Source organism: Lissotriton vulgaris, chromosome 1_1 (genome assembly GCF_964263255.1).
Source record: "Lissotriton vulgaris chromosome 1_1, aLisVul1.2, whole genome shotgun sequence".
In the NCBI taxonomy this organism is placed as follows: Eukaryota; Metazoa; Chordata; class Amphibia; order Caudata; family Salamandridae; genus Lissotriton; species Lissotriton vulgaris.
Genome location: NC_141685.1, coordinates 1,028,170,760 through 1,028,197,798, shown reverse-complemented (window position 1 = coordinate 1,028,197,798; position 27,039 = coordinate 1,028,170,760). Strand labels below are relative to the sequence as shown.

At 45.7% G+C, this 27,039-nt stretch overlaps 1 protein-coding gene across 14 annotated transcripts in view; it reads left to right on the top strand.

Annotated features, from left to right (window-relative positions):
• The window catches only part of CACNA1A (calcium voltage-gated channel subunit alpha1 A), a 1,308,076-nt gene extending 1,281,349 nt beyond the window's left edge, over positions 1–26,727 (top strand). For 10 of the 14 annotated variants that reach the window (XM_086961990.1, XM_086962030.1, XM_086962039.1 and 7 more), the window contains 2 exons: positions 18,538–18,782; positions 26,028–26,727. In XM_086961990.1, the coding sequence (XP_086818116.1) occupies positions 18,538–18,782; positions 26,028–26,681 (899 nt within the window). In that variant the 3' untranslated portion in view covers positions 26,682–26,727. The remainder of the gene's footprint in view (positions 1–18,537; positions 18,783–26,027) is intronic. The other 4 variants (XM_086962021.1, XM_086962005.1, XM_086962013.1 and 1 more) reach the window with 1 other exon arrangement.
• The last annotated feature ends 312 nt before the right edge of the window (positions 26,728–27,039 follow it).

Genomic DNA, 27,039 nt, shown 5'->3' with positions numbered 1-27,039 from the left:
ACATATAAAGGAGGTACAGTGAACATTAAAATTAAAAAATAAGAATAAAAAGATTGTTTGGCAGCAGGAAGAGAAACATTTGTGATAAAAGTCTCCCCAAGAGGTAGTTCAATTAAAGTGTAATAGGTGAGAGGCGTCTGGTTGGAATTAAACATAAGATGTAATTTGTCGAGCCATCAGGAGTGAAGCCATTAAACATAGAAAAGAATGATTTAAAAAAAATTGGGGGATCAAATTAGTCTGAAGGGTAGTGTAGGGGTCTCATGCCAATCCAAAATATACTGTACTCCGGAAGAAGTGAGATGGCTGGAGCGGCATTTTAGGAGAAGCGTAGAGGTACTAGCCACAATATGGACTCATAAAGCGGGGGTGGACAAATTTTAATGCATATGGAGTAAAATTAAGATAATATCCTGTAATTGCTCAGGCAGAATTACTTATCTTAAAGTAGCGAGTTCCATTCAAAGATGACCCCCCTAGGAGTACAAAGGGGCAAGTCCTTTTTCAATTTCCACTCTGTCTGGTCAAAGGTCTCAAGAAGGGAGGCAGCATCATCTGACCTGGAAAAGATGTATAACATGTCTGCCAAACCTCTTAAACAAATTGGTCGCCCAAGAGTAAAGTCCCCGGTCCAGTCTAAGCCCCCAGCACAGGGCAAAATAAATCAAAAGAGAAAACATTCACCGATCTGACTCGCGCGGCCAGGAGACGCGCAAGTCAAAAACAACCAACAGGCTGGTCTGTTCGCTTCAGCCTGGATCAACAACAGCCTTGTCTCAGGGTGTTAAACGCCAGCACATCTCGCCGTAAAGAGTAGTCAGCACAGGTCGGAACTGGCAAACCAGGACTTCAGACGGGTCCCGAGGGAGCAGGGCCAGGCCCGATCTCTGTTGGGGGGCTGGACTCAGGATGCCGGCAGCCCTTGTGAAGGTTTGCAGGGCAGAGGTAGCGACACAGGGTTCAAACTAGGATGATGCCGACAGAGTAAAACCCCTTTCGACCCCTTGGATGAGTGGGTGCAGTCAGGTCGGCATGTTTTATGCCTAATGGTCAAGCCGGATCCTCAGCACTTCCTCAGGACCGTCTAAAAGATTCCTACCCCCTCCTAGGAAGTGTTGTGTAGTGCCAGGTACTCCCCTATAGGAAAATACCTCATTAAAATGACTGCCCAACCCTTTGGATCAATCAGAAGCTTCCCTTATGTCGGAAGCAAAGGGTAGCGCACGGCTACGAATAAAGTGGTCCTGCGCGGAGAACACCAGAGACCTACCCCTCCTGTGCTTGTCCGGATCTGGGAACAAAAGGTCAAACTACACGTTGGGCAGCAGCGCAGGAAGGCTGCAATGCATGCTCTCATTCAAAGTTGAGAACGCGTTCTCGGTCCCGAGACCATACCTGAGAGTGGTCGTGATCCCACTTCAAATTCTAAGAAAACCAGAAAAACACAAGAAGTCTAAACATGGCTCATCTTCTCCCTGCCAGTCTTATCAGGAGAAGTCACGTGGACATCAGGGTGCCTCCAGATCTCAGTCCTGGTCACCCACCACAGTACCAATCCCATTGTTAGTCCCATTCAGCCTCAGTTCCTGGGTTCATCACAATTCTATATCAGAATCAAGCCTTCAGGAAGGCTATGTTGTGGATTTACAGTACCCTTCTGTAGCCCTCTGGCCCATCTTCGGCCCCAATGGATCTGAAAAGGACTCCATTCATGTTACTACCAACAGATCCATCCCTGACACCAACTATGCCTCCTGACCCTATTCTGTGGCTTGGCCTGACGCCCACTCCAGTTCCACATATGGCACCAAAAACCATGCTTGTTCCCCATGCATCCGACACTGGCAGAGATGCCCCTGTAGAAAAATAACCCATTGTCGATTGCGACTCAGAAGCGATTCCGCCACAACCTAGATTGAAATCGAATTTGCCTTCACCTCTTATGCAACCCCTTCCTGACTCTGACATTCTTTCGCTACCTCACAGTTTTTCCAATCCGGAGCCACATGATAACAATGATACATTGCAAATATAGACAAATAAAACCTTTTTCTGGACCTCTAAGAGGCCAGTGACCTTGATACTTAACCTGACACTAAATTCAATGTTCCACTACCTGGTTCCTCTACAGAGGAATCTGCCTCATTTGCCTTGTAGATGAGAAAGGCGGCAGAAGTTCTTGACCTCCAGCTTCTCTCACTGGCGGTTAAAGCAACTGAGGTTCTGCAGCTAGGGAAGACCCCTTCCAAACCGCACCTTCCATTTAATGAGGCCCTCACTGGCTTCCTTTTGGGCAGCAAGATGAAGCCAGAATCTTGCCCTCTTTTCAACTGACAAAAAAACTTGACAACACAGGCCAGCTCCAGGAGCCCCCGTTTCCTCCTGCAGCACCCAACATTAGAGTCTTGTGTTCCAGGGTTCCACCAGTCATCTAAAATCAAATCCGTTTCCAACCAACATGCCAGATAAAGAGTCAAAACATATTGAGGCATTTGGGAAACAAATGTTCTCCTCTGCCATCCTTGCCTTAAGGTCTGTAAATTCAAGTTGCCTCCTCGGACGTTACACGCACCCTTTTTTGGGCATGGTGAGCGATATCATGCTTTCAGCCCCAGATTATCTTCATGCCAATTTCTAATACATTTATCATGATGACCAAGACGGGCAAAGTACGTGATCCAGTTGGTCCTGGACTTTGCCGACCCTTTGGGTAGTAATTAATAAACAGGTGGCCCCTATGGGGGAAGTGTAGCCCTTGACATCCACTGCAATAGTATTACAACTGGTTTGGAAGAAAACCTCACACAAGAGTAAGTTACAGATATGCGTGTTGTGCATTTATTTATCAATATCCCATTTTTTAATATACAACTAAATTTCTAGCAGTATAGTGCAAAAATTATAATTTTTGACTAGAAAGAAAAGGTGCTCCTAAAAGGTGACGGTGCAGTGAAAGTGATACACAGTGAATAAAAAGTGCAAATGTGCTATGTACAAAAAATAAATATGTGGCTCATAGGGATAATAGAATGTTTGAAGTCAACACCTGTGAAACGAGTGTTGATGTCCACCATATAAATTCTTTAAAACACAGTCCACATATTTTATTTGTCGATGTTTTGACCCCTGGGCATAAGTATTTAAAGCAGGGTCATCATCAGAGCGCAACATATATACAGGAGACACCTAAAAGTAAAAGAATCATGTATCAATTTGAGTTTACATTCATTTCGTAATCAAATTGCAATGGCCGCTAGTGTACGCTTATGTTACATACCAAAAGATTGGGGCAGGAAGTCCCACTGTCACGTGAATATCGAACACTATTTCGTGAAGCAACTTTAAAATGGGTATTAGCATGCTGTAATGAGATAGCACAGATATCACCAAAGAAGTTAACACTTATTTCGGATTTCAATATTAGTTATAGTAAACCTAAGTTACATACCAAGGGATTGTGGCAATAAATTACACAATCTCGACAGTGTCTAACATCATTTCAAAGAGCGACATAAAACTGGATTAAACCACTTTAATGAAGCATAGAAGGAAAAGTTAAATACTGTGATAACATAGGCTAATGCTAGTTAGACTGTGCAAGGTAGTCTTAGGACCTACCTGGGTATCAAAAAGGTCTGAGAGAGTCTGCCATGGCGCATCTAAAATTTACAGTGGTGTAAAAGAATTGGATCCAATCAGTGCATTTGATAAAATCATTATGTGGTATTTCTACCCAGCAGTAAATGTACCCTATTGATAGTGAGGCTAAGTGCATCAGGAGAGACCATAAAGTGTGTACTCAGCGGCAGATTTCTTCTAGGTATAAGACAAGAGTTTTTGCATTCATAGTTATTGTTAAAGTGTACAACATTATGCTCTTGATAGAGACATATACTTCCATTAAAAGTTAAATGTCAAATCAAACTCACAAAGCTGGGTAAGATGATGGATGCGTTAGTCATCTAAAAGTCCGACTAAATCCTTACGTTCAAATGCACTTTGAAAACAGCGTGTGCTAAAACAAAGTAGAAATAGGATCATTAATTCAAGTGACAGGCTGGAGGTCAGTGCCGCCAGAGTATGTAGGTCTTACTTTTATTAATGTGCAGCGCGAAAGGCGCGCTCAACTTAAAGATAAAGGGGCATATGCTCAAGGAGCTATCTCTGAGTTAACGGCACTTTATCACAGCCAAAGATGCGATAAATGTATCGCCCCATTCACAAGCTGGTGCTAACAGCCCATAGCACCAGTTTACCTGCGATAGCAGCCGCAAAAAACATCGCCACAGATGACCCCCGCTACTATCGCTAATGAGATGCAGAGTAGGCGTTACCGAGCAAAAAGTCATGACAACAACACTCCGCAACATTCTCAACAACCATCCAGATCGGCGATAAGATCACAAAACATGCGATAAGGCGCGTTAGCAGCAAGAAACTAATACCTGCTCTGACCTGGTGTAAAGTCAGACTACATCCTGCACCATAAACGGGAGCCAAGAACAGAGCCACATCTGATGAACAACAGATGCCATGGAGCCACTGATTATGCAGCCCGGACACCAAAGAGGGCCACAACATGCACCGCCACCACCCCCAGGAACCCCCCCCCCCCACAGACAACAACATGCAACATCAACTCCACTGAATCATGTACCAAATATTCCGCCTGATGTCGCACAATCACATCTGGTTACATTCATATGTCAGCACAAAAATGAGCATCACACATTCACCTTCAAAGCAACATATGAAAATGTATTAAAACAAGCACAGAACAGAAATGAAAACACATGGCCGCACCCCTCAGGACACTCTGTAGGTCACAGCCTGCAAGACAAAAATCATGATGAGAAGGTGTGCCCTGCACAGATCAAGGGACAGAGAGAGAGCGAAGGAGAGACAGAGAAAGGGAGAGAGAGAGAGATAGACGTACAGAGAGGGGAAGAGAGAGATAGACGGACAGAGAGGGGAGGAGAGAGATAGACAGACCGAGAGGGAGAGAGAGAGAGTTAGATGGATAGAGAGGGGGAGAGAGACACAGAAAAAAGAATAGAGGGACTGGGAGAGAGAGTACCAACACTGCGCACCCAGTCCACACTGCTCACCTGCTGCCACTGATGTGTCTCCAAATGCGTGCTGGTATGTACTGCAGTTCACCAGGTCCCACATCTGAGACAGACCCATCATCTAAAACAGAGTCCAGATACCTGAATGGCAAAGTACATACAATTGCAAGCGACATCATCGGCTGTCCGCCTCTGCGCACCCAGGCAGCTGCACCCCAGCCCCTCCCGCTGCCCAGCAGTGCATGCCCGCCCCTGCACACCCAGGCAGCTGCACCCCAGCCCCTCCCGCCGCCCAGCGGTGCATGTCCGCCCCTGCGCACCCAGGCAGCTGCACGCCAGCCCCTTCTGCCGCCCAGCGGTGCATGCCCACCCCTGCGCACCCAGGCCTCACTGCTCACCTTCCGCCACCGGCGTGTAGAAATGAGGGCCCACCACGTGCCGGTGCAAGCCCCAAGCCTGGGGCCCGCTGACATGGCACCCTCCACATCATACAGCCCCCAGGTCTCACATTTGGTGCTGGGTCTTGATTTCTCCATGGAAGAGGACATACCAGTGCACACGGCATCATCGCAGGCTGCGCACCCGCTCAGCCTCATAGGTGCCACTAACTCTGTGATCCAGGAGGCGACGTCACATGGCTGTAGGCCTGCGGAGCCTGCTGACTCAGGCATACACTGCGGTCCATCAGGGCACACAAAATCTGAGCTGTCCGGACCGCCGGGACAGGATATCATCGCAGGCTGCACACCTGCTCAGGACTTAAGGTGCCCCTACCTCAGTGCACTGAAAGTCACTGTCCCATGGCGGTGTGCCTGTGCCTGCTGACGGTATCCGGTGCCACCAAGTCTGTGCCCCGCTAGTCATGGACCCACTATGATTGGGTATTATGGTGCGGACGCCATCATGTCTCCTCCGGGCCTGCGGAATGTGATGTCGGAGGCCCCTCGGCCCCCATGCTTACATGCACACCACCCAGATACACCCCGAGAGAGGTTGGAAATGGTGTCATGCACGTGCGCCCAGCACTTTTTATTGGCAGGGTCACATGTCCTGTGATGCGCATGCTGGATGGGTGTGGTGTCGGTGTATACCAGCAGTGAGAGAGTGGCCATGGCATGCTGACAACTAGACCTGTGAGCAGCAGATTACTACAGGGGAGTCCTGGCACATTTGGCGTTGTTGACCCCCCTGGAGCGTAAGCGTAGTGGGCTGGCCTGGCGTATGCCAGTCCAGCATAAGGGTTTGAACAATGAACCCGAGGATCTGGGCGTGGTTCCGTCCTGGGCTGGACAAGGAAGTAACAAATGCGTGTGCCGCTGTTGTTGCGTCTGCGCCACCCGGAAAACATTTGGCAATGGGTCACCCTGTGACCCAAGTCCAACGTCATGAGCCACATGGGCGTAGAGGGAATTCACTGACCCTGCATTCATAAATTCCACCACACATGAAAGACCATAGACATGACACATCTGTGTGAGTCGGAATGTTTGATGCACATGCAGTGGAGTGTTGCATCTGGAGCAGTACAGGGCCATGCAAACCCCAATTTACAATGTTGGCCCGTGGAGGGCCAGCCAGAGTCCTTCAGGGAATGACAAGTCCAAAGGAAGAGGAGGAGTTCAGTCCACAGTCTGATTTCTGTGTCATTGGCAATCCCACAGAATATGTCAGTCCATTGCGAGGTCCACAGTGAGTGTCTCAGAGTGCATCGCGGGACAGTGGAAGGGGATGATGCAGAGGGCAGACCCAAGCCTAAACCGGCCATGGGGCAGAGATGAATGCTACTGCGTCCTTCTTACCACAATGGCACTTTCATCTGCCTCTTCATCCCCTACTGTTCCATGTGCCTTACATGTGGGTGGTGCTGGCCTTTCTCCAGCACTGTGTGGCAGTGACACCTCAGGGGCCGGAGGTGGAATTTCTGCCTCACTGTGTGGCAGTGACACTTCAGGGGGGCAGAGATGTGGATGTAGTCGTAGCAGCAGCATGCATCAGCGCCAGTCCTTGTGGCAGCAATGCCATGAGGATGGTTTTGAGGTAATTGAGGAACCCAGCTACCACTCGCTGGTGTGCAGCCGTGACATCCGCTCTTTCCGCATTGGCCCGCTCCATGGTCTCCATGAGTCTCCCCATGTTTCCCACCTCCCGGGCGAGCTCGCTGGAGCCACTCTGACTAGTCAGTCGTTCTTGTCTCGAGTCAGGACTCTGGCAATGTTAGCCATGGTTCGTTGGATAGCATGGAGCAGACTATGGGTGTCCGTTAGGGACTGTGAGTGGTCCCCGGTGGGACTTAGACACCCATGTATGGCATCTAGTTTGTCTTCCATGCGATAGAAGCCCACCCGCACCTGTTCAGCCAGCTGCTCCTGTTATCCCAACACACAGCGTTGGAAGGCCATGTGTTCTTCATGGGGGTCCTGAGAGGCAGCCGTTGTGGTGGGTGCTGCCTGGTGTGTGGTCTGTGCAGGGGGTTGGGTCTCCTCGTAGCAGCTGGGCTTCCCTGCTCCTGGAAGTGGGCTGTGGAGGCTCTCCACGAGCTGTTGAAGGGCGTCAGAGTCAAAGCTCTGGTGGTCCTCTTCGTCATCAGAGAAGAGAGGTTTGGGCTGCTCTGCTGGAGGTGTTGATTGTCCCTCTGCAATGTAAAGGGGAAATGCAGTTTAACAATGTGTTCACGTGTGTGTTGTCGCATTGTACATGTTTACATACAGACTGCATGACTGTGTACATTGTGGCTGTTTTGGAGGAGCTGCCTATTTGATGGGGGACAGTGGACATTTAGACAACAGACATGTGTGTGTTTGTACTTGTACATTGTCATCTCACATTTCCCTGCAATGTGAATTGTGATTGGCCAGTATCTACACCCAGTCGGGACCAGTTGTGTCCTGTTGTGGACATGTTGCGGTTTGTGCCACATTGTTATCAGTGTTGCTGTGCTCTGCATGTTATGTGTGTGTGCTTCATTTCGGGGTGAGGCCCCTGCTGCTCTGTTTTGCTGCCCCTTATCCCTTTTCTGCGATGTACCTTTGCCTTCTGTGCTTCCACAGTGCTGAGATGTTGCATACTTGGGTACATTGGTCTCTTGGTGGGAGTTGGGATCTGGGGCATGGTTTGTCCACAGATGTGCTCAGCTCAATTGTGCATGTGTGCCGTTGTGGCCATCTCCCCCCGTCCCCCCAGTCCCTGGTCGTTACTCACCCTGTTGCTGTTGTGTCCAGTCTTGTTGATCAGTGTCCGGTCCCCCGACTCCAGTCACCGTCTCTCCACTGATGACTGTGGACACCATTTCCTCCATCTCGTCCAGCTCCTCCTGTCGTGCAGGACTCCCACCTCCAGTCTGCATTGCTGCCTTCCGGTTGTTGGCAAGTTTCAGCTAGGCTTTGCGCTTGACATCATTGCAGCGCCTCTTGACCTCTTCCATTGTCCTCTTCAGCACTCCCACTGCATTCACCTTAGTCCACAATGGTTGCCAATGACACAGGTGACGAACAGTTGTTGATAGTGTTCTACCACCTCCGTTATCAGGATCCTGTTTTCCTGTGGACTGAAGCGCTTCTTCCTACTCTTCTTCTCCTTGGCCTTCCCTGACCTCGAGGTCCCAGGCAGGTCCTCGGAGAGGCTTGTGGGGTTCTGGTTTTCCTCCGTACTTGCTCCGTCAACATCAATTGTGCTTCGCTGTTTGGCATTTGTTTGTCCGGTTTTATTTTCTACTTTTTGGGTGATTTTTACCGCCTGACGTGTGTGGATTGCAGGCCTGTTGCTGGTTTTCTCTGATTTTAGTATCGCGATTGGCCTCATCGTTTTGCATTGTTGCAGCGTGGCGTTGATTTTAACAATGTCAATTGACGAGTCATCTGGAGACTATCGCATGGTACCGCCGTGTTGAGAATTCTTGGTTAACACGGCGTAATTTTTCTTCGATAGACTGCGGTGTTGGAAGTTGCGTTAAGTAACTTTTGCGATGGTTATCACACGTTCTTGAGAAAATTCCCAAAAGTGCCTGTCATAGCGTGTATGTTGGAACAGTGGCAGAAGCTGTGTTAACATGACTGATGAGGTTGGCTTCGAAAACGGAATTAACAAGGGTATCTTGAGGAAACAGATCATGCCGCTCTTGTTAGAAACACATTTTAAAATAAAAATAGTGACTCAGTAGTTAAATACCAAAAAGATTAATTCTAAAGATGTTGTGCAATGATGAATATCATGGAAGAAATCCTATCCTATTGCTCCTAGGTAGCATCCAATCAGGTTAGCATCTGTGAACAGAGCGGACCCCTCATGTTTTAAAAAGGGGAGACTGTTAAACACTGATTCCTAAGCAATTCATGGGATAAAAACCACAAAATAAATTAAAAAAAGGTATGTAGAACACATAAAGTTCAAGTAAAGGTTGTAAACCCAATTCTAATGCTTCTAGATATCATCCAGTAGGGTGAGCTTATGTTAACATAGAGAACCGCTCATGTTATGAGAGGATTGTAAGATTGGAATAGTGGATCACTAATTTTGGTATTATTGTGCAGTATGTTATTCTCTGTTTCCTAAGCATCATGTGGGATTGAACCACAAATTATACACAACATAATAATATTTCAACATGTATGTAAAACACAAAGTTACATTAAAGTTTGGAAACCCAATCGGTCTGTCAGAAAAAGTCTATAGTCGCACAGTTTCCACAGTGTGCAAAGGATCAGGAATGTTCCTATAAAAAATGGCTGTCTCCAGTCTTAGATGGTGTTTAAGACTTGGATGATTGTTCCGCATCTGTCCATCAAGAACAGTTCCCTTCTGGAGAGAAGGACCACTTTGTCTCCTACTCAGGGTCCCGAAGAGACCTGTTCAATTACTTACCACTTTAAGTTCTCGCTGCTTTGTTTGTATCTTTGATAGTCATCAACCAGGGATGCCCCTCCAGAGCCACATTTTACCCTGCTTCTGTGCTGCAGAATTCTACATTTCACTTTCTGTGTGGTTTGTCCTATGTAGAGAAGTTCACAGGGACACTGGATTGCATAAACACATCTTGACTGTTACAATTACTTAAACTTGTAAGGACAACATTGATATTAAGATGTGTAAAGTTGCAAGTGGTCAAGCTGACGTTACACACCCCACATTGGCTGCATTTGTAGTGCCCTACTACTGGCGGGAGTCCACAAAGTGTACTGAGATTGGTTTTGTATGGCTGGGGTAGTGCAGCCCTAACAAGAGTGTCTTTGAGATTCTTCCGCCTTTTGAAGAAAAGTAAGGTGCTCTTTCACAAGACCCGAGTGCCTTTTCACAATCTTCTTCACCTTGTTGGTTGCTGGACTCAATGTAGTGACACAGACAATACTGTCTAAGGTGTTGTTTCTATCCCGAGGTTCCAGGAGATCTTCTGATGATTGTACCAGGCTCATTTATTGCTTTTCTGACAATGCGTCTTGGGTAACCCATTGCAATCAGTCTATTGATGAGTGTTTCTGTCGCTCTGAAATAATCGGTTCTTCTGGTGCAATTCCTGCAAATACACAAGAATTGTCCAAATGTTAGACTTTCAGGCTTCCTGAGTAAATGCTAGTGTTATGTAGTAAGGTGTTTCTCTCAGTTGGTTTCCTGTATACTGACACAAAAATCTTATCTTGTTCAGATTCTACTTTCAGATCCAAGAAGGAATGCTGGTCTTACACTGTTCCATTGTGATCTGAATGTCCCTGGACCGGGTGTTGAGCCATGCTTGAAAAAGGTGCAGCTCATCTAATGAACCCCTCTTGTGTAGGGCAGTTGATACCAGGGTGATGCTTCAGAAACACACATGAATCAGATTCACAGGTTTCTCTTGTGCGGTGCAGCAATTGTTTGTGGACATGCCATTTGATGGCACCCGTCTCTATGGAGTAAAGGCAGTCTTGGCATTAGATCAAGGCAACATTGTGCTCTCTTGGCCTTGAACCCACCATATGGTAGTTTCCCAAACAATGCTGCCCCTATTGAGGCTTCAGAAAGGGGATACAACAGCGACAATGACATACTTTGCCTCTGCAACAACAGACCTCCAAGTTCTTTTGAGGTAGAGGTCGGGATCGGTCCGACAGTATCCAGGCCCCCAGGACAACAAACTACCCAATCTCCCTCCCCTGCTACTGCCATTAGTGCAAAACCCATATAGTTTACCCTCAGTGGTGTACTGTCACCCAGTGGAGGCCCAATAAGTTATCACTCCGGTTACAAAGCATCACATCAGACAGATTGTCCTTCACATTTTCCAATATGGTTATGTCCTCCCCTTCCTGTCCTCCCCTCCTAACATGCCACCTACACCACAACAGATTCCAAAGGACCACTTGTTTGTTCTCTGAAAAGAAGTTCATGCTCTTTTGTGGAAGGACGCTTTAGAAAGGGTGCCAGCATCAGCTGTCGGACTGGCTGCTACACACATTACTTTCTGGTGCTAAAGAAGGATGGAGGTCTTTGTTGTACTCCAGATCTATACCCTCTGAACTTCTTTCCCAAGAAGGTATAGTTCAAAATGCTCATTCTGGCCCAAGTTCTCTCTGCCCTGGATCAAGGCAACAGAATGGTGGTGCTGCATTTGCAGGATGCCTATTTCCACATCCCTGTCCTGCAGTTCCACAGATGCTACCTGTGGTTTCTGGTAGGCCACATGCACTTTCAGTTCTCTTTGCTTCCCTTGGGATACATCAGTGCCCCTCAGGTGTTCCCGAAAGGTGATGGTTGGCGTTCCTGCTCATCTAAGGAGGTTGGTAATACCAGTCTACCTTACCTCAATGACTAGTTGCTAAAGATGTCTCAAACAGTCATTTACCACCTCCAGATGACTGTCAACTTGTTGACATCCCTAGGGCTTTTCTTCAATGCTCTGATTTCATATCTGACTCCTTCAGAAAGGCTCCCTTTTATTGTAGCCATCCTGGACACAACGCTGTTTCGAGCCCTTCCTCTGCCTCAACGAGTCCATTATATTCGTGCTATGATCCTGATGTTTCAACCCTTCACCTGGGTCTCAGTGAGAGTGGCTCTGAGGCTTGTTGGTAACCGGCATCCAGCTAGTCAACCACGACAAGGGGCACATGTGGGATCTGAAGTCTCAGTGGGCTCAGAATTAAGGGAACCTTTCAAATTTCATCCAAGTGTCAGAGGAGGAAGCGAAAGATCTGCAGTGGTCATTGCTGGATGACAACTGGATTGGTGGCAGACCCCTCCCCCTAGTGAACCCAGAGCTAACAGTCATGACAGATGCATCATTGCTGGGTTGGAGAGGCCATCTGGGAGAGGTGGAGATCAGAGGGGTCTGGTCTCGGGGCAAAACTTGCTTTCTCATCAATCTGGTGGAGTTGCGGGTGATCCGCTTGGCACTTAAGGCTTTCCTTCCATCCCTTAAGGGGAAATTGGTGCAACACCAGTACCATGTGGTATAACCAGTGGTGTCTGGTGTCCCTCGAAAATGGTGTGGCATACATAGGAATCATTTTTCATGTCACAAGGCCATTAGAAGCATGCAGCTGATACACATGTCTGTTGTTTTTTCCACATTATTTACATAGCGTGAACTCGATCTCTCAAAGCATCAGAACTCTTAACATGAGTACTAGTTACATTTATATTACACAGATGTAAATGTAACTAGTGCTAATGTTAAGCACTCCAATGCTGTGAGGGATCGAATTTGCGCTATGTAAATACCGAGTAATAAACAATAGATGTGTAGTAGCTGCATGATTCTTCTAATGGCCTTGTGACATCAAAAACGTTACATTTTTAATGTCACAATGCCATTAGATTAAGAAGGAAAACAACGGCTCCTGTAGAATCATATAGAAAGACTCTTAATAGAAATAACGCACAATGGTGATGTGGGGGGTGGGCTGGGTGTCAAACAAAGAAACTCCCTATACACGTATTTGGCATGATATTTCATTACAATCTTTATATAGACATTTAGAACAACTTATTCCTATATACATACAAAATTTTACACATAAATAAACAGGTGTTTGTGTCCCAGTGAAATATACCATAGAACCTGCGCTACTCTCATGGCATTACTGTGGTATATACAAAAAACGGTTTCTATTTTACATTTGTATCATCAAAGAAAAGGCGACCATGTAGTGTATATACAATTTGCTAAACAACAATTTGAACCACTGGAAACTGTTGTTTTGTGGTCTGCCTCTTTGTATTGTCGCCGACGTTTTGACCCTTATAGGATGTAGGATCTCCTCAGGACTGAACAGTGTAGGGACACCTGAAGAGGGCCTGCCCTGCAACTCAGAGAAGAGGTGACACCGTGATATTTTAGTGAAAAGAAAAAACTCACAGAGGTCCCGGACAGGAGCCCATGTGAGGGTGAAGTATGCAGGTACGTGTGCTGATAGAGCCGGCCCAAGGGCTCTGTAATAGCAAAATATCAATGGGGCAGGAGATGCACGGTCATCGTACCACAGGAGCAGACGCACATGAGTCAGTCAGCGTAGAAAGCAAGGATTGCCGCCATGCCGATTCAAGCGTTAAGAAACTACAGGAATTATGGTATCCCACGGTGACGACCGCACCCAGTAAATCCAATCTTCGCTCTCACGCGCTTGGAGCGCCATCGTGCGCTAGCCATCCCGCGCATCTCATGCCCCATCAATATTTTGCTATTACATAGTTCTTGGGCCGGCTCTATCAGCACACGTACCTGCATACTTCAACCTCACATGGGCTCCTGTCCGGGACCTCTGGGAGTTTTTTTCTTTTCACTAAAATATCACGGTGCCACCTCTTATCTGAGTTGCAGGGCAGGCCCTCTTCAGGTGTCCCTACACTGTTCAGTCCTGAGGAGACCCTACATCCTTTAAGGGTCAAAACGTTGTCGACAATACAAACAGGCAGACCACAAAACAACAGTTTTCAATGGTTCAAATTGTTGTTTAGCAAATTGTATATACACTACATGGTCGCCTTTTCTTTGATGATACAAATGTAAATTAGAAACCGGTTTTTTGTATATACCACAGTAATGTCATTAGAGTAGCACAGGTTCTATGGTATATTTCACTGGGACACAAACAACACCTGTTTATTTATGTGTAACATTTTGCATGTATATTGGAATACGTTTTTCTAAATGTCTATATAAAGATTGTAATTAAATATCATACCAAATACGTGTATAGAGAGTTTCTTTGTTTGACTCCCAGCCCACCCCCCCCCCACATCGCCATTGTGTGTTATTTCTATTAAGAGTCTTTCTGTATGATTCCGCAGGAGCCGTTGTTTTTCTTCTTAATCTCTACACCCAGGCTCCGAGTGAGTAGGGTTCACTTGTTCCCCAGTTCAACAATGCCATTAGAAGCATGCAGCTGCTATGCGTCTATTATTTTTTCCCTGGTATTTACATAGCATGAACTTGTTCTCTCACAGTATTGGAGCTCTTACCATGAGCACTAATTACATTTACATTACTCAGGACTCAAACTATAAGACAGAACAAAAAGTCACCTTGCCTTATCTTTTTTTCCACACCTCAGGCCAACTTTTTTAACTCCACTGCACTGTATGCTGCACTGAAGAGCTCTGCTTATTGTGCATGGGGAAACTAGCACCATGCACCTCAGCCAATGAAAACAGTGCTATCATACTGTTTATAATAGTTAATAGCATAAGGGCACTGCAAGGATTGGCTGGGACAGACAAGCACAAAACTCCATCAGTGACCGATGAGGCTGTTTGTCTGGTTCCCCATCTCACAGACAGCGATGACTGGGAAGGTCTGAACTGCGCATGTCAGGCTGGTCACAAGCCAAATTCCGGGCAGCCTGACATGCAGTTCAGATACATAGCCCCAGCTGATCACAACTGTAAACCACGCCTCCAGCAGTACACCTCCTGTCTGCCGGCATAATGTGTGCAATATAGTTGCTAGCAGTCAGGCGGTCAAAGCCCCTTTGCCTTTATGGAGAAACTGCCCCGGGTATAACAACAAGCAGGGCACTTTCATTGTCAACAAATGTACTCGTGTATTTAATTTTGCATTATCCCTCTTTTTGTAACCAGCAATGTTGATTCTCTACTGTTTATTAAAAATAAATATTAAAAAAAAAACAAGCAAGGCACTGTGGGGTCATGGGTCCTGTGCCAAGGAGTTTCTACGTCTGAGTCATCAGGGCATCTTCCTGTGTGTACAGCACCTAGCAAAATCTTTAAATGTAAGTGCGGACAAACTCAACCAGCATTGCCTAGCAGATCATAAATAGAAGGTGCCCTCAGGGGCTGCACCTTGACATCTTCCATCATTGGAGAGGACCTTGTCTCCCCTTTTTGCCACTGGCAAGAACACGTAGTATTCAAACAATTGCACATTGCAGTTCACAAGGCAGTTCACCCTCGAAGATGCCTTTCGTTTGGAATGGAACTCGGGGCACCTGTATGCCTTCCCAAGTCTACCCAACCATGGCCATGTCAATCTAGTGACTCTGGATAGGGCCTGGAGAGTATGATACCCAGAACGTCTGGCCATGAGCATCTGTCCTTTGATCAGGAAGTCTCTGCAGGAGGATCTTCCGTCGTAGCAACAGGGCAGGCTCCTGCACCAGACACACAATAGATGGACGGAATGCAAAACAAATCAAAACATTCTCCCCCAGTCGAGAGATCTGTGTTAAATCAATCATTCTTTTGCTCACCATGCCACCCCAATTTAGACCTGGCCATGTGCAAATCAGTCTTTACCCTGTGCCTCATCGGAACAGTCCAGCCCGAACTGCCAAGCCAGGTCCTCCCTGGACCAGAAACAAGCATCCTAGGACCGGTTTCAGGGTTTCACCCCTCTTCAGCCAGGATATCTTGAATCCAGTGGCACAGTGAGCCCGGGACCCATGTCTGGCCATACCCGGCGCACTTAGGGAGAGAAAGCAAAAGACACACAATAGATGGACGGAATGCAGAACAAATCAAACCATTCTCCCCCAGTCGAGAGATCTGGGTTAAATCCATAATTCTTTTTCTCACCATGCCACCCCAGTTTATACTGGGGTGAATGTATGACATTGTTCTGCATTCTGTCCATCAAGTGTGTTTTTGCATTTGTCACCCCGAGTGGGAAGGGTATGCCCAGACGTGGGTCCTGTGCTCTCCATGCCACTGGAGTCAAGCTATCCTGGCTGAAGAGGGATGAAATCCCGAAACCAGTCCTCGGATGTTTGTTTCCAGTCCAGGGAAGACCTGGCCTGGCAGTTCAGGCAGGACTGTTCCCATGAGGCACAGGGTCAAGACTGATTTGCATATGGCTAGGTTCAAACGGGAACGGCATGGTGAGCAAAAAAACGACAGATTTAGGCCCAGATCTTTTACTGGGGTGAATGTATGACATTGTTCTGCATTTTGTCCATAAATTGTTGTTTTTGCGTTAGGTTCCTTCACCTGAGCCTATACAACTTACACCTCCATGCTTGAAAATTGAGCAGTGACAAATGACAGCTTCTCAACTTCCTCCCAATATAGTAAATGTTCTTCTGACAGCCAGAGATACCTCCACCTCAATCCATTATGCGGGATGCTGGGAGAAGTTTGTTGTGTGCTGTTCTTCTAGGCATATGCATCCCCTGCAAGCCCAGTTATCTGACAGCTTTCATTTTTTTGCTTTCATTAGCCAAGCACGGCCTTGCTGTGACCACAGTTATGGGTTATTTGTCAGCCTTATCTGCTTTTTTAATGTTAATTGATCAGCCATCTCTGTTTAAATCACCTATTGTGACGCTTTTTAAAAGAAGGACGAGCCACGCGTTTCTGCTGAAAGCTATTGTGATGGGCTAATTCGATCTGAATTTGTATCTAACATTTCTGATGTGTACTCCACTCAAGGCAATGCACAGTTATCCTCTATCGTTACTAACCCTGAAGAGAGTGTACCTCATTGCAATCACTTGATTGAATTGCAAGCACTCTCTGTCTAGTTACCATACACCACCTTCTTTCCGTGGAAGTTAAAGCTATGGACTAAGGCGGTGTTCCACCCAATAGTTATCACACTTTTCCACATCGGGTAATCTATGACTCTGCATTGTTCTTTGCCCCACCTCATCCATGCAAGGAGGAAAAAATCTTTAGCTTAGACCCTAAGATAGTTATGAGCTTCTAAATTGATCGCACTAGGGACTATCAAATGGATGATCAGCTCTTCATTCGGTTCTATGGGAGAAGGAAAGATGCGACAGTGCAAAAATTGACCATTTCCAAATGGATTGTCCTTTGAGTTAAAATCTGCTATGGATTGTTCAAAAAACAGTCTCCAGAATGCGTCTGGGCTCATTAAATCAGAGCCAATGCTTCCACCTCTGCATTGGCGTGTGGAGCGCCAGTCTTGGACATCTGCCAGGTTGCTAGGTTGGCCTCAGTCCACACATTCATGAAGCACTACTGCTTCTATAGCCAGGTCCGGGGACGAGAGTCATGAGAAACTTTGCCTGTTCTTTGCTGCAGTGATTTTAGGTCTGAGCCATTTCACAGTCCCAACACCTGGATATCCTTCTTTGGTATCTGTTCACAAGGTGAGAAATCCGCAGTTAGAAGTGAACATCAGCAGAACAAGTTACTTACCTTTGGTAACTATCTTTCTGGTGGATACTCTGTCTAACTGTAGATTCCTCACTGACCCACCCACCTCCCCACTCTGTGGAATGGACTTTATTGGTCCATATCAAAACAGATTCCATTAGAGATCCACACATTGATACAAGTGATTATTTAAGGTTGCTGCGGCCAATGGTATAGACAGATATGAGAAACAAACTGATGTTGACGAGAGGAGGTGGCAGTTATATTGTACCCCGGACATCACTTCCGGGGCAGGCCAGATCCAATGTGGAGTGGTATGGCAACAACTACTTTTACGCAAGGGAATTGCTGAAAAAAAATCTCTGGATCAAGTCTTGTGCCTAAGGATATTCACAAGGTGAGGAATCTGCAGGTATATAGAGTATTCACCAGAAAGAGTGTTACCAAAGGTAAGTAACTTGTTTTTTTTTACCACTATCCTGTCCGGAGTACATCTTTTTTTTAAACAAACTTTATTGCCTTTTCCATGTTGCACAGTATATCCGCTGACCACGGCACAAATAAACACAAAGCACACTCATATCCCGTGTACATCTTGACAAGCTTTGACATGAATTTTATTCTTGCATTGCAGCACACCAATGAAGGCAGACTATTTGTCAAACATTTTTTGGTAAACAAAAATGTACGTCACTTAGGGTGCAGCTGCCTTTACAAGCAGAATACATCCTACCTACACTCCCTATTAGAAGAAAAGTAGATTAGGCCTCTGATCCAAGTGGGAGCATTTTTGGTCTGCAGAATCTCTGTCCAAACCTTTCCATTCCATCTCCTGTCCTACTACAAATGAAACAGCCTCTGTGAAACTGTTTTTGTTTTCAAGTTTACTTCCAACAAGGGATTTTGTGTTTTTTATTGCCAGGGCTTGGAACAGACTTGAGCATCACAACGCAGTCAGGGGACCTGCCTCCCAAGGAACGAGACCAAGACCGGGGCCGACCCAAGGACAGGAAGCACCATCACCACCACCATCATCACCACCACCACACCTCATCTGACAAGGAGCGCTACTCGCAGGAGCGGTTGGAGTACAGCCACCCGCGCTCCAGGGAGAGGCGCTGGTCTCGCTCTCCCAGCGAGGGCCGAGAATGCATGCCTCATCGGCAGGTGGGTCTGGCCCCCTCTTATCCCTCTACACCTGTGGGATGGCATGCCTCTGCCTCAGGACAGTCAGCGAGGTAGCACCGGTGATCCGGTTCAGGGCATGGAGTGTCACAGATGACGCACATTTCTGAAAGGCGTCCGGCTAGAACTTTGAATTTCCACATGGGATTTAGTGGCAAGGTGCTGAAGGGCAATAGAAAAAGGAAGGTTGACCCATATAGGATTAACATGGGGAGGGACGTTTAAGTGGATCAGTAGTCATTGCAAAAAAGTCCGGGCAACTTCAAAGAGACAAGGGTCCGAGACAGGAAGGGGGATACATTTCAAAGAGGAGAGGGGGACCTTGGTGATGTGGTAAAATGATTTTAGGGGAGGGGCTTAATAGATTAGAGGATATTTGAGCAAGTAGCTGAGAGGCATCAGTTGGTTGGGGCTTCACAAGGGAGGGGCTAGGATCTAGATAGGAATACAAGGCACAACAGGAAAGGGCTTCAGAAAAATAAGGAGATTTAATAGACAATGGAAGGAACTTCCAAGGAAGGATCTTCAAATGGGAGGGGCTTCGAAGAATCAGAAAAAAATGGGTCGAGACTTCTAAAATGACACCAGGAGCACCACTGAGAAGGGGAGCAGGAGAGTAGAGAAGATGGAATTGATGTTTCCTTCAGGAAGGGTATTCCTGAAGCATAATAAGTACGATCCAGCTTAGAACATTTGACCCACAACCCCTACTGCTGTCTTATTCCCAGGCCTTCCTTAAGCTGAATATCATTGTTAAAAACCAAGTCCTTGATTCCCTTGAATTTTGTTTACTGGCAAATATCAGAACTTGATGTAAGTGAATATTATTTGCTTGTTATTCCCAAGCATTCGTTTTTTGAGTTGTCATTGCTTGATCAGTGCTTCCAAATCCTTGCTTCTCAACTTCATTGCATGTCATTTACTCAGTAATCGTTGTAATACATTCCCAGGTAGGTCAGTGGCGGGATTAAATCAGATCTCTTTTAAGAACTCTGATTGCATAGCCATCTCTGAGACAGCAATACTATCCACATCAGCCTGCCTGTGGAGTTTAATAGCTAAGCAGTGAGCTATCAGAATTGGCATCATTCACAGGCAAGAATGTTGTTTTACAGCACTGATCTCTATGTTGAGAATCGCCATTTCTTTAAGGACGAAGATGAGAGCAGATTCCTTTAGTTGTGAAGTTGCACTGGGTATGGTTCAAACTTCCAAGATGGCAATTTCGGATTGGAGGCACTACTGAGATTACATTTTTGGGAAATGTTAGATTGATGTGGGAGACAGACGGGGCTAACAATGCTGAGACAAGTTGAGATGACTCTGGGACACAGACGCAAGAAGGTTTCTTCAGCTAGAAGTTAACATTGTGCGTTTGTCAAAGGTTTTTAGTTGTTGGGGCACTGTAGAATTTAGACAGTGGCCGGATGATCAAACAATGTTGAACCACAGTGTCTCAAATCTTCAGATGTGAGATAGGTTCTTGAACCATGAAGTGACACTGTTCCCATGTCACTTGGGTGAGATAATTGTTAACTTCACCAATTGATGTAGAGAGGTGAGATCCAAGTTGACGAATTGGTCCTGTGTTTTAGGATAGAAGGTGGAGCTTAAATGCTGATCCAGTCACGTTGTGATGGCCATTTGCAATAAGAATTGGTGCACAGCTCCAAGCATTGTGGCTGTTGCTGTAATGAATTTTAGATGGTAATTTAGGTTATAGGATTAACCGAGCTGAGGCGAATTCAAAGGTGAAAGATTTCACTAGGATGACTTTTGCAGAGCATTTAGCTTAGTGCACGACTCAGTGAAAGTAAGAATTTCCATCAAACTCCTTGCCATTAGGGTTTTCCCCAAAGTCAAGGTTTGCAACAAGAGGTGATTACAGGCATAGTCCCTCTTTTTTTTTACCCTGACTGCTCCATTGGCCCATTGACATAGAATGATTGTGCTATGTTTGGTTGATGCCCACGTTTGAGCACCATATTCTATTTGGAAAAGAATAGAAGGTGGAACTTAAATGCTGATCCAAGTCACGTTGTGATGGCCATTTGCAATGAAAATTGGTGCACAGCTCCAAGCAATGTCGCTGTTGCTGTAATGAATTTCAGATGAGAAGTTTGAGCACCATATTCTATTTGGAAAACAATATGCCTTTAAGCATAATTAGGTAACGAATACTGTTCATATGAATGTGTTCCTTCATTGCGCGAATGAAGCCCCCATTTAATAATAAAACAGTTTGTTTTATATTTATTCTATGTTCTTTATCGTAACTTGCTTTGAATTGTATATGCAAAACCATTCTAGAAATGCTTAAAATGAAATGTGCTTATACCTGTGCTTATATATGCTATCGCTACAAACCAAAGATGCCAGAAGTGGTCTGAGCAATGCATGAAAACCCATGGGAGACCTGTGAATCATACTGTGTCTAGTCCCAGTGTCAGTGCTGATGATTTGATGATGGGACCATGGGTAGAATGGAAATTAGCTGCTCTTCTCAACTTTGTTGAGGCTGTAACTCCAGCCCACCCTGTTCGATAATGCAGTAAAACATAAGGGAAGAAAATTCACAGGAATGTGTTGCAACCAGGCAAATGCAGGAAGCTCCATAATTTGCAGTACCATCCTTAAACTGTCCTTCCTTTCATTATATGCCTTTTGGTTTAGCCAGAACCCATATTTAAGAACAGGCAATTAACAGTGGTCAGCACTCCCTGAAGATGGGTTTAATTAATGTTAAAGCCGAAAGCAATAGCTGTTCACTATATTCACAGTAGTATTCCTGAAAATAGGCGAAATATGGACATATTGGAGGAGATTCAGAGCATGCCCATTATATGCTTGGATCTTTCAGAATGGAGTGCACCCAAAGAAGGCATGCTGTGCTTGGCTCTAAAGCCAAGAACACACTGTTTTCCGCTAAAGATTCATTATATTTTGTTACTGGGTACGGTTCACATAAAGCCTAAAACATAAACATATGAAAACCGAAGATATCTACTTGCATCACTTCCTAGTCTACAGCTACTCATCAGATAAGATATAATATGGTATTACATATTCAAATTCAGCTATCAACGTAGAGGCCCACCTCACTTCTTGTTCTTACTCTACTTTTTAACTAAGAGATAATACTTTATTCCTGGTTCCAATTTCTCTGCCAGCTCAAGAGGCTGAACCCCACTTCTTGATCCAGCTCTGCTATCTATTTGAAATGCCCTGCCTTACTTTTTGCTCCAACTCTACAACTAAACTAAGAGGTCATACCTCAGTTATTGTTCTAACCCTATCAACTAATGTAGAAGTCTCCCTTCTCTTCTCGTTCCAACTATGCCACTTAGTAGGCCACACATTGTACTACTTGTTTTAATTTGTCTTCCCCACGTATGTTCTCAGAAATTATTAATTCATGTCTGGTGGATTTACTCCTGTTTTGAAGGCCCAAATCTGAACGCACGCAAGGTATCAGAGATCTCCCTGCAAAATGTTTCCCGGAGCTCCTCAGTTATTCTCAGTTAATACACAAGGGGCCCAAAATACTGCCAGAGACACATTCAAAGTCTGTGCTCACATCATGCACATAGTTTCCACAAATACCAAATGAAGACGATGTAGAATACAATTTATAACTTATCTATTGAATTTATAACATATCTAGTGGTGCCTTGATGCCACACATACCCTAGCTAAGAAAACCAGAGCCATTTCTCAAACATAGCCACTACTCGAGCCATACCCAGAGAATCCACGCACCCTACTTCAACCTCACCTGGCGGAACTAGAATTTTACATGAACAATACTCAAGGGATGATCCAAACACCTACACCGAAAGGAGTTAGAATCACACTCTTCAATATAAACAGTGGGGTTAAATTTATACTTGAACAATCTTCAATAAGATCGAAATCACATCATAACTGATGGAGCTAAAACCATACCAAAACCATACACAGGTGATATAAAATCCAGCACAAACAACGATGAGTGGAGCTAAAACTTTATTAATTCCATCTGAAGAATTCGACACTCTACTCGAACCATAACCAAGAGACTCTGGGCCAGATGTACAACCCACCAATTTGCGACTCACAAAATTGGGTTCTATAACAGTGTCTCAGACACTGTTTGCGATATCTAATAGGGTGCAAATTGCAAGCTTCATAAATATTAATGAGGCAGGCGCAATTTGCGTCCCCATTCGGAATGTCTATTACTCCCAGGGTTGGTGGCCTGCTGGGGTCAGCAGACCACCATGTCTGGGACTGCTTTTAAATACAGCAGTCTTTATGTTTTTTTAATGCAGCCTGTTTTCCTTAATGAAAACGGGATGCATTTTAAAAAGAAAAATGAAACTTTTCCGTTTCCTATTTTTAAGGGCAGGCAGTGGTCCCTGGGACCACTGCTTGCTCTGACAAATATTTTCTCACATACTCACAAAGGGATAAGGGTCCCCCTTCCCATTTGCGAATGGCTTACCTCCTACTTGAAGTAGGTGGTAAACTGCAAGTGTTTTACAGCCGCAAAATAATTGTACATGGCATGGTGACTCGGTCTTAGGAAGGGACGCCCCTTCCTAATAGCGGGAGTCGCAAATGCTATTTTGCGAGTCAGTGACTCGCAAAATAGCATTTGTACATGCCATTACCCTTTTTTGCATTCGCAAACAGGAGGATCTCCCGTTTGCAGCAGCAAAAAAGTGTCGAACATCTATCCCTATTCTAACCTTCCTAAAAGGAGCTAAAACCCCATAAGCAATGGCACTAGAACCATACTCTAATCACACACAAAGTCCCTCATTCCGAGCGTGTCAGAATAGGGTTGATTATTTACAATATGTGGCAAATACCATTACCCCAGAGTGACGTATTTACAATGTGTAGTAAACCCCCGCTATTCTGAGTTTAAAAAAAAAAACTAGGGTGTTACATGGAAAGTCATTTTAAAACACCAAATTCTGCATGTTTTGCTTATTTTGTGGGCCTTTTCCCTGATACATTACAGCAGCTTTGACCTGACGGAATGTATCAGAGGAAAATTGTGGGCATGTGATAATATCACATGCTCGATATTGTAGACAGGTATCTGAATTTAGCTCTTAATTCTTAATTAGGGCCAGTATGTTCAAAAATATAGCGCAATCCTTAATCATTAGTTCTAAAACTGTAGACAAATCATACCAAGAGGCCCAGCAACTACTCAAACCATACCCAAGGAAAATGAACACCTACTCAAACCAAAACATAGGAAGTTAGAACTTCCATCAAACTGCACCCATGAATGCTTAAACCTCTGCTAGAACCTTATCCAACGAGTCCTAGATGTTCAGTTAGATTGTTTCCAATACAAACAGGTCCCTTTCTCAGTAATTTATGTCAGTGACAAACTGTCTCACTGAAAGAACCAAAGGAGGGGAATCTTTGTATTTTGTGATGCCTCCCTCGAGACAAGATAGGAGAGGGGGGGGGGGCATTGGAGAGCCTCTTTTGTGTAATAGGTATAAGCAAGAGGTAGAGATGTAAATTAACCAGTGTTGGCCAGTGTGGTGTCCAGAGCAGCTCTCTTCCAGACCTACCCAGGCTCCTCTTCATCTCATACCTCTGTCACACACTGCCTGTTACCCCTTTCCCATCAGAGATTCCCTAATGATTTCTCATTAACAACCCTTGCACGTCCTGCCCTACATAACACCTCTCTCTCATGCATCCTCCATTAGATTACAATTCCTAACAATGCTTGTACTCCTGCTTTACTCTTCCAAATCAAACGTCTTCCCTTATATGTCCTCCTGGTCCCTCAAACTCTTAACTACCTCTGTACATTGACATTTGCTCTCCTGAATTGCCCACATTCTCTCTGAAACGTGTAGCATGCACACTTCGAGGCCCTAGCTGTACGTCCATATTCCTCACCTGGGTGCAGGAAATTGCCTGCTCAATTAGCTGTATCCCTCTTCCGGTTGCATCCCCTGCCTGCTCTTTGTGATTACCACATCTGTGTCCTGAATTCCTTGCCCCCTCCTTAAATCTGTCTTCTCCCCAGACCCCATCTACTCTAATAGATATTCCTGTCTATTTCTCTAGATCCCCATTCCACTCCCTAGGCTACCACAGGACCTAGATCTAGATCTCTAATTTACTCCCATAACGATCCAGCTTGCTGCCCTGCATTTCTCCAAACTGTTCCCTCAGATCGCCAGCCTGATTACCTAGATTCCCAGCCTGCTCCTTTAGATCTCTGTCTGTTTTCCTTGATCTCTGCCTGTTCCTTGTAAGTTCTTGCCTGCTCTCCCAGATCTCCAAACCACTCTCTTACATCTCCAGCCTGCTTTTCTAGATGTCTGGTTGTTCTCCTAGGCCTCTCAACTTTTTTCCATGGCCACCCCATCCTTCCACATATATTCCATGTACTTTACTGCATTCTTCACCGGCTGCCCATGATCTTCCCTGCTTTCTTGGATCCCGCCACTCTTGCCTAAATCTCAGATCTCCTTCACGATCACCCCGTGGTTTCATGGCTGCAACACATGCTGCCCTAGACTCTTCAACTGCTCCCCTGGATTTCACATTTCTTACTCTAGATCCCTCCTGCTCCCATGAGTCAGCTGCCTGCTGCTCTGGATCTCCCACCTTCTCAGCTAGTTCCTTCACCTGTTCGAACGATTCCCGCTTTCTCCCTAACATTATCCACCTGCCCCTCCTCATCTCCCACCTTGCCCTGTGTAGATTCCTTGCCTGATCTCCTGTATGAATATCCTGCTTCCATCAATTCCATGCCTGCTCCACTAGACCCTCTGCCTGCTCTCCTCTGTGTCATAATTGAACAACAGCTGCTCCTTGTTTACTCCAAATTACTTGTCTTTCTCAGTCCCATGCACCTCATGCTCCCAATACTCTTGCTAAAATTCACCCCGTTATTTTTTTCTTTCTTTCTTTCAAAGCGTGTCAGTAATTTTAGAATTTTTTGCTATTTAAACCCCAAAACTTACAAAAATCCATTTCTCATTTCTCTTCCCGCTTTTCTTTGTTTTTTTCTCTTGTATTTTTTTTGTTTGTGGCTGTTGCTTTTTTTTCCATTAAAACCTATGATTTGCTTTTGTTTTTTGTTTCTCTTTGCGTATCCTGGTTTGGCTTCCTTTCTTCTGTCTTCCTTCCGTCTCTTCCTGCTTGATTTTTTTCTTGTATATTTTTTTTTTGATTTCCTTTGTTTCAATTTTCGTGTAGGGCAGTAGTTCCGTGAGTGGCAGCCCAGTCCTCTCGACATCAGGCACCAGCACTCCGAGGCGTGGGGGACGCAGACAACTGCCTCAGATCCCAGCCACGCCCCGGCCACGTGTCTCCTATTCCCCTGTGGTCCGCAAGGCCATGAACACCGTCTCGCAACAAAAGCAATCAGTCCGCCCCTGTCGAATGTCCACCCCCGTGCCTCGGAGATACCCACCCCTGTCTGCTGAGCATACAGCCGGGGAGCACCTGGGCAACAGTCGATCACCCAGGCTGGAGAGGCACTCGGTGCCACGAAACGATTCCCCTCGGACATCCCGCCACGCCAGCAGCAGGTGGTCAGCTCCAAGCTCACGCACATCCGACTCACATCCGGGATCTCGGCACAGCGGCTACTACCGGAGCTCGGACTATGACGAGCCAAGTGAAGACACCTTTACCTATGAGACAGCCAGTGCCCCCAGCTCTGGCCGGTCGCCAAGGACTTCCCGGGTGGGTGCTCCAGCCTGTGGGTCGCCTTCCCGGCACGGGCGGCGGGTACCAAATGGCTTCTACCCCCCTTCGACTCACGGACCTGCCAAGTCGAGAGGATCTGACTCCCGCAAAGGAATGCATGAACCCTGTAGTGAGACAGATGAAGATGACTGGTGCTAACCTGCAAGCTGTTTTACAAAAAAAACTTAAAAAAAAGAAAAAGAAATGAAAATATTACCTTTACGAACACAATTAAACAACTATTTGCCAAGCAAATGAGGTGTGGGAGGGGGTGCGGGGAAGGGTCCAATTGAATTCCAAACAGAAAACAAACAGTTTTGAAGGCTTTTGACTTTTTAGGTTTTTTTTCAGTGGGAGGGAAGGGGGATTTGGGGGGTAGGGAATGAAGCATGTTCATTCTTCACAAGGACAAGCTGGGGCACTTATTGAGCACTCAGGAGTGACATATAATGTCCCCTACTCCCCCATGTCCCATAGAATGCAGTGTTTCTATGCCCCTCCAAGGGCAAGGGGATGA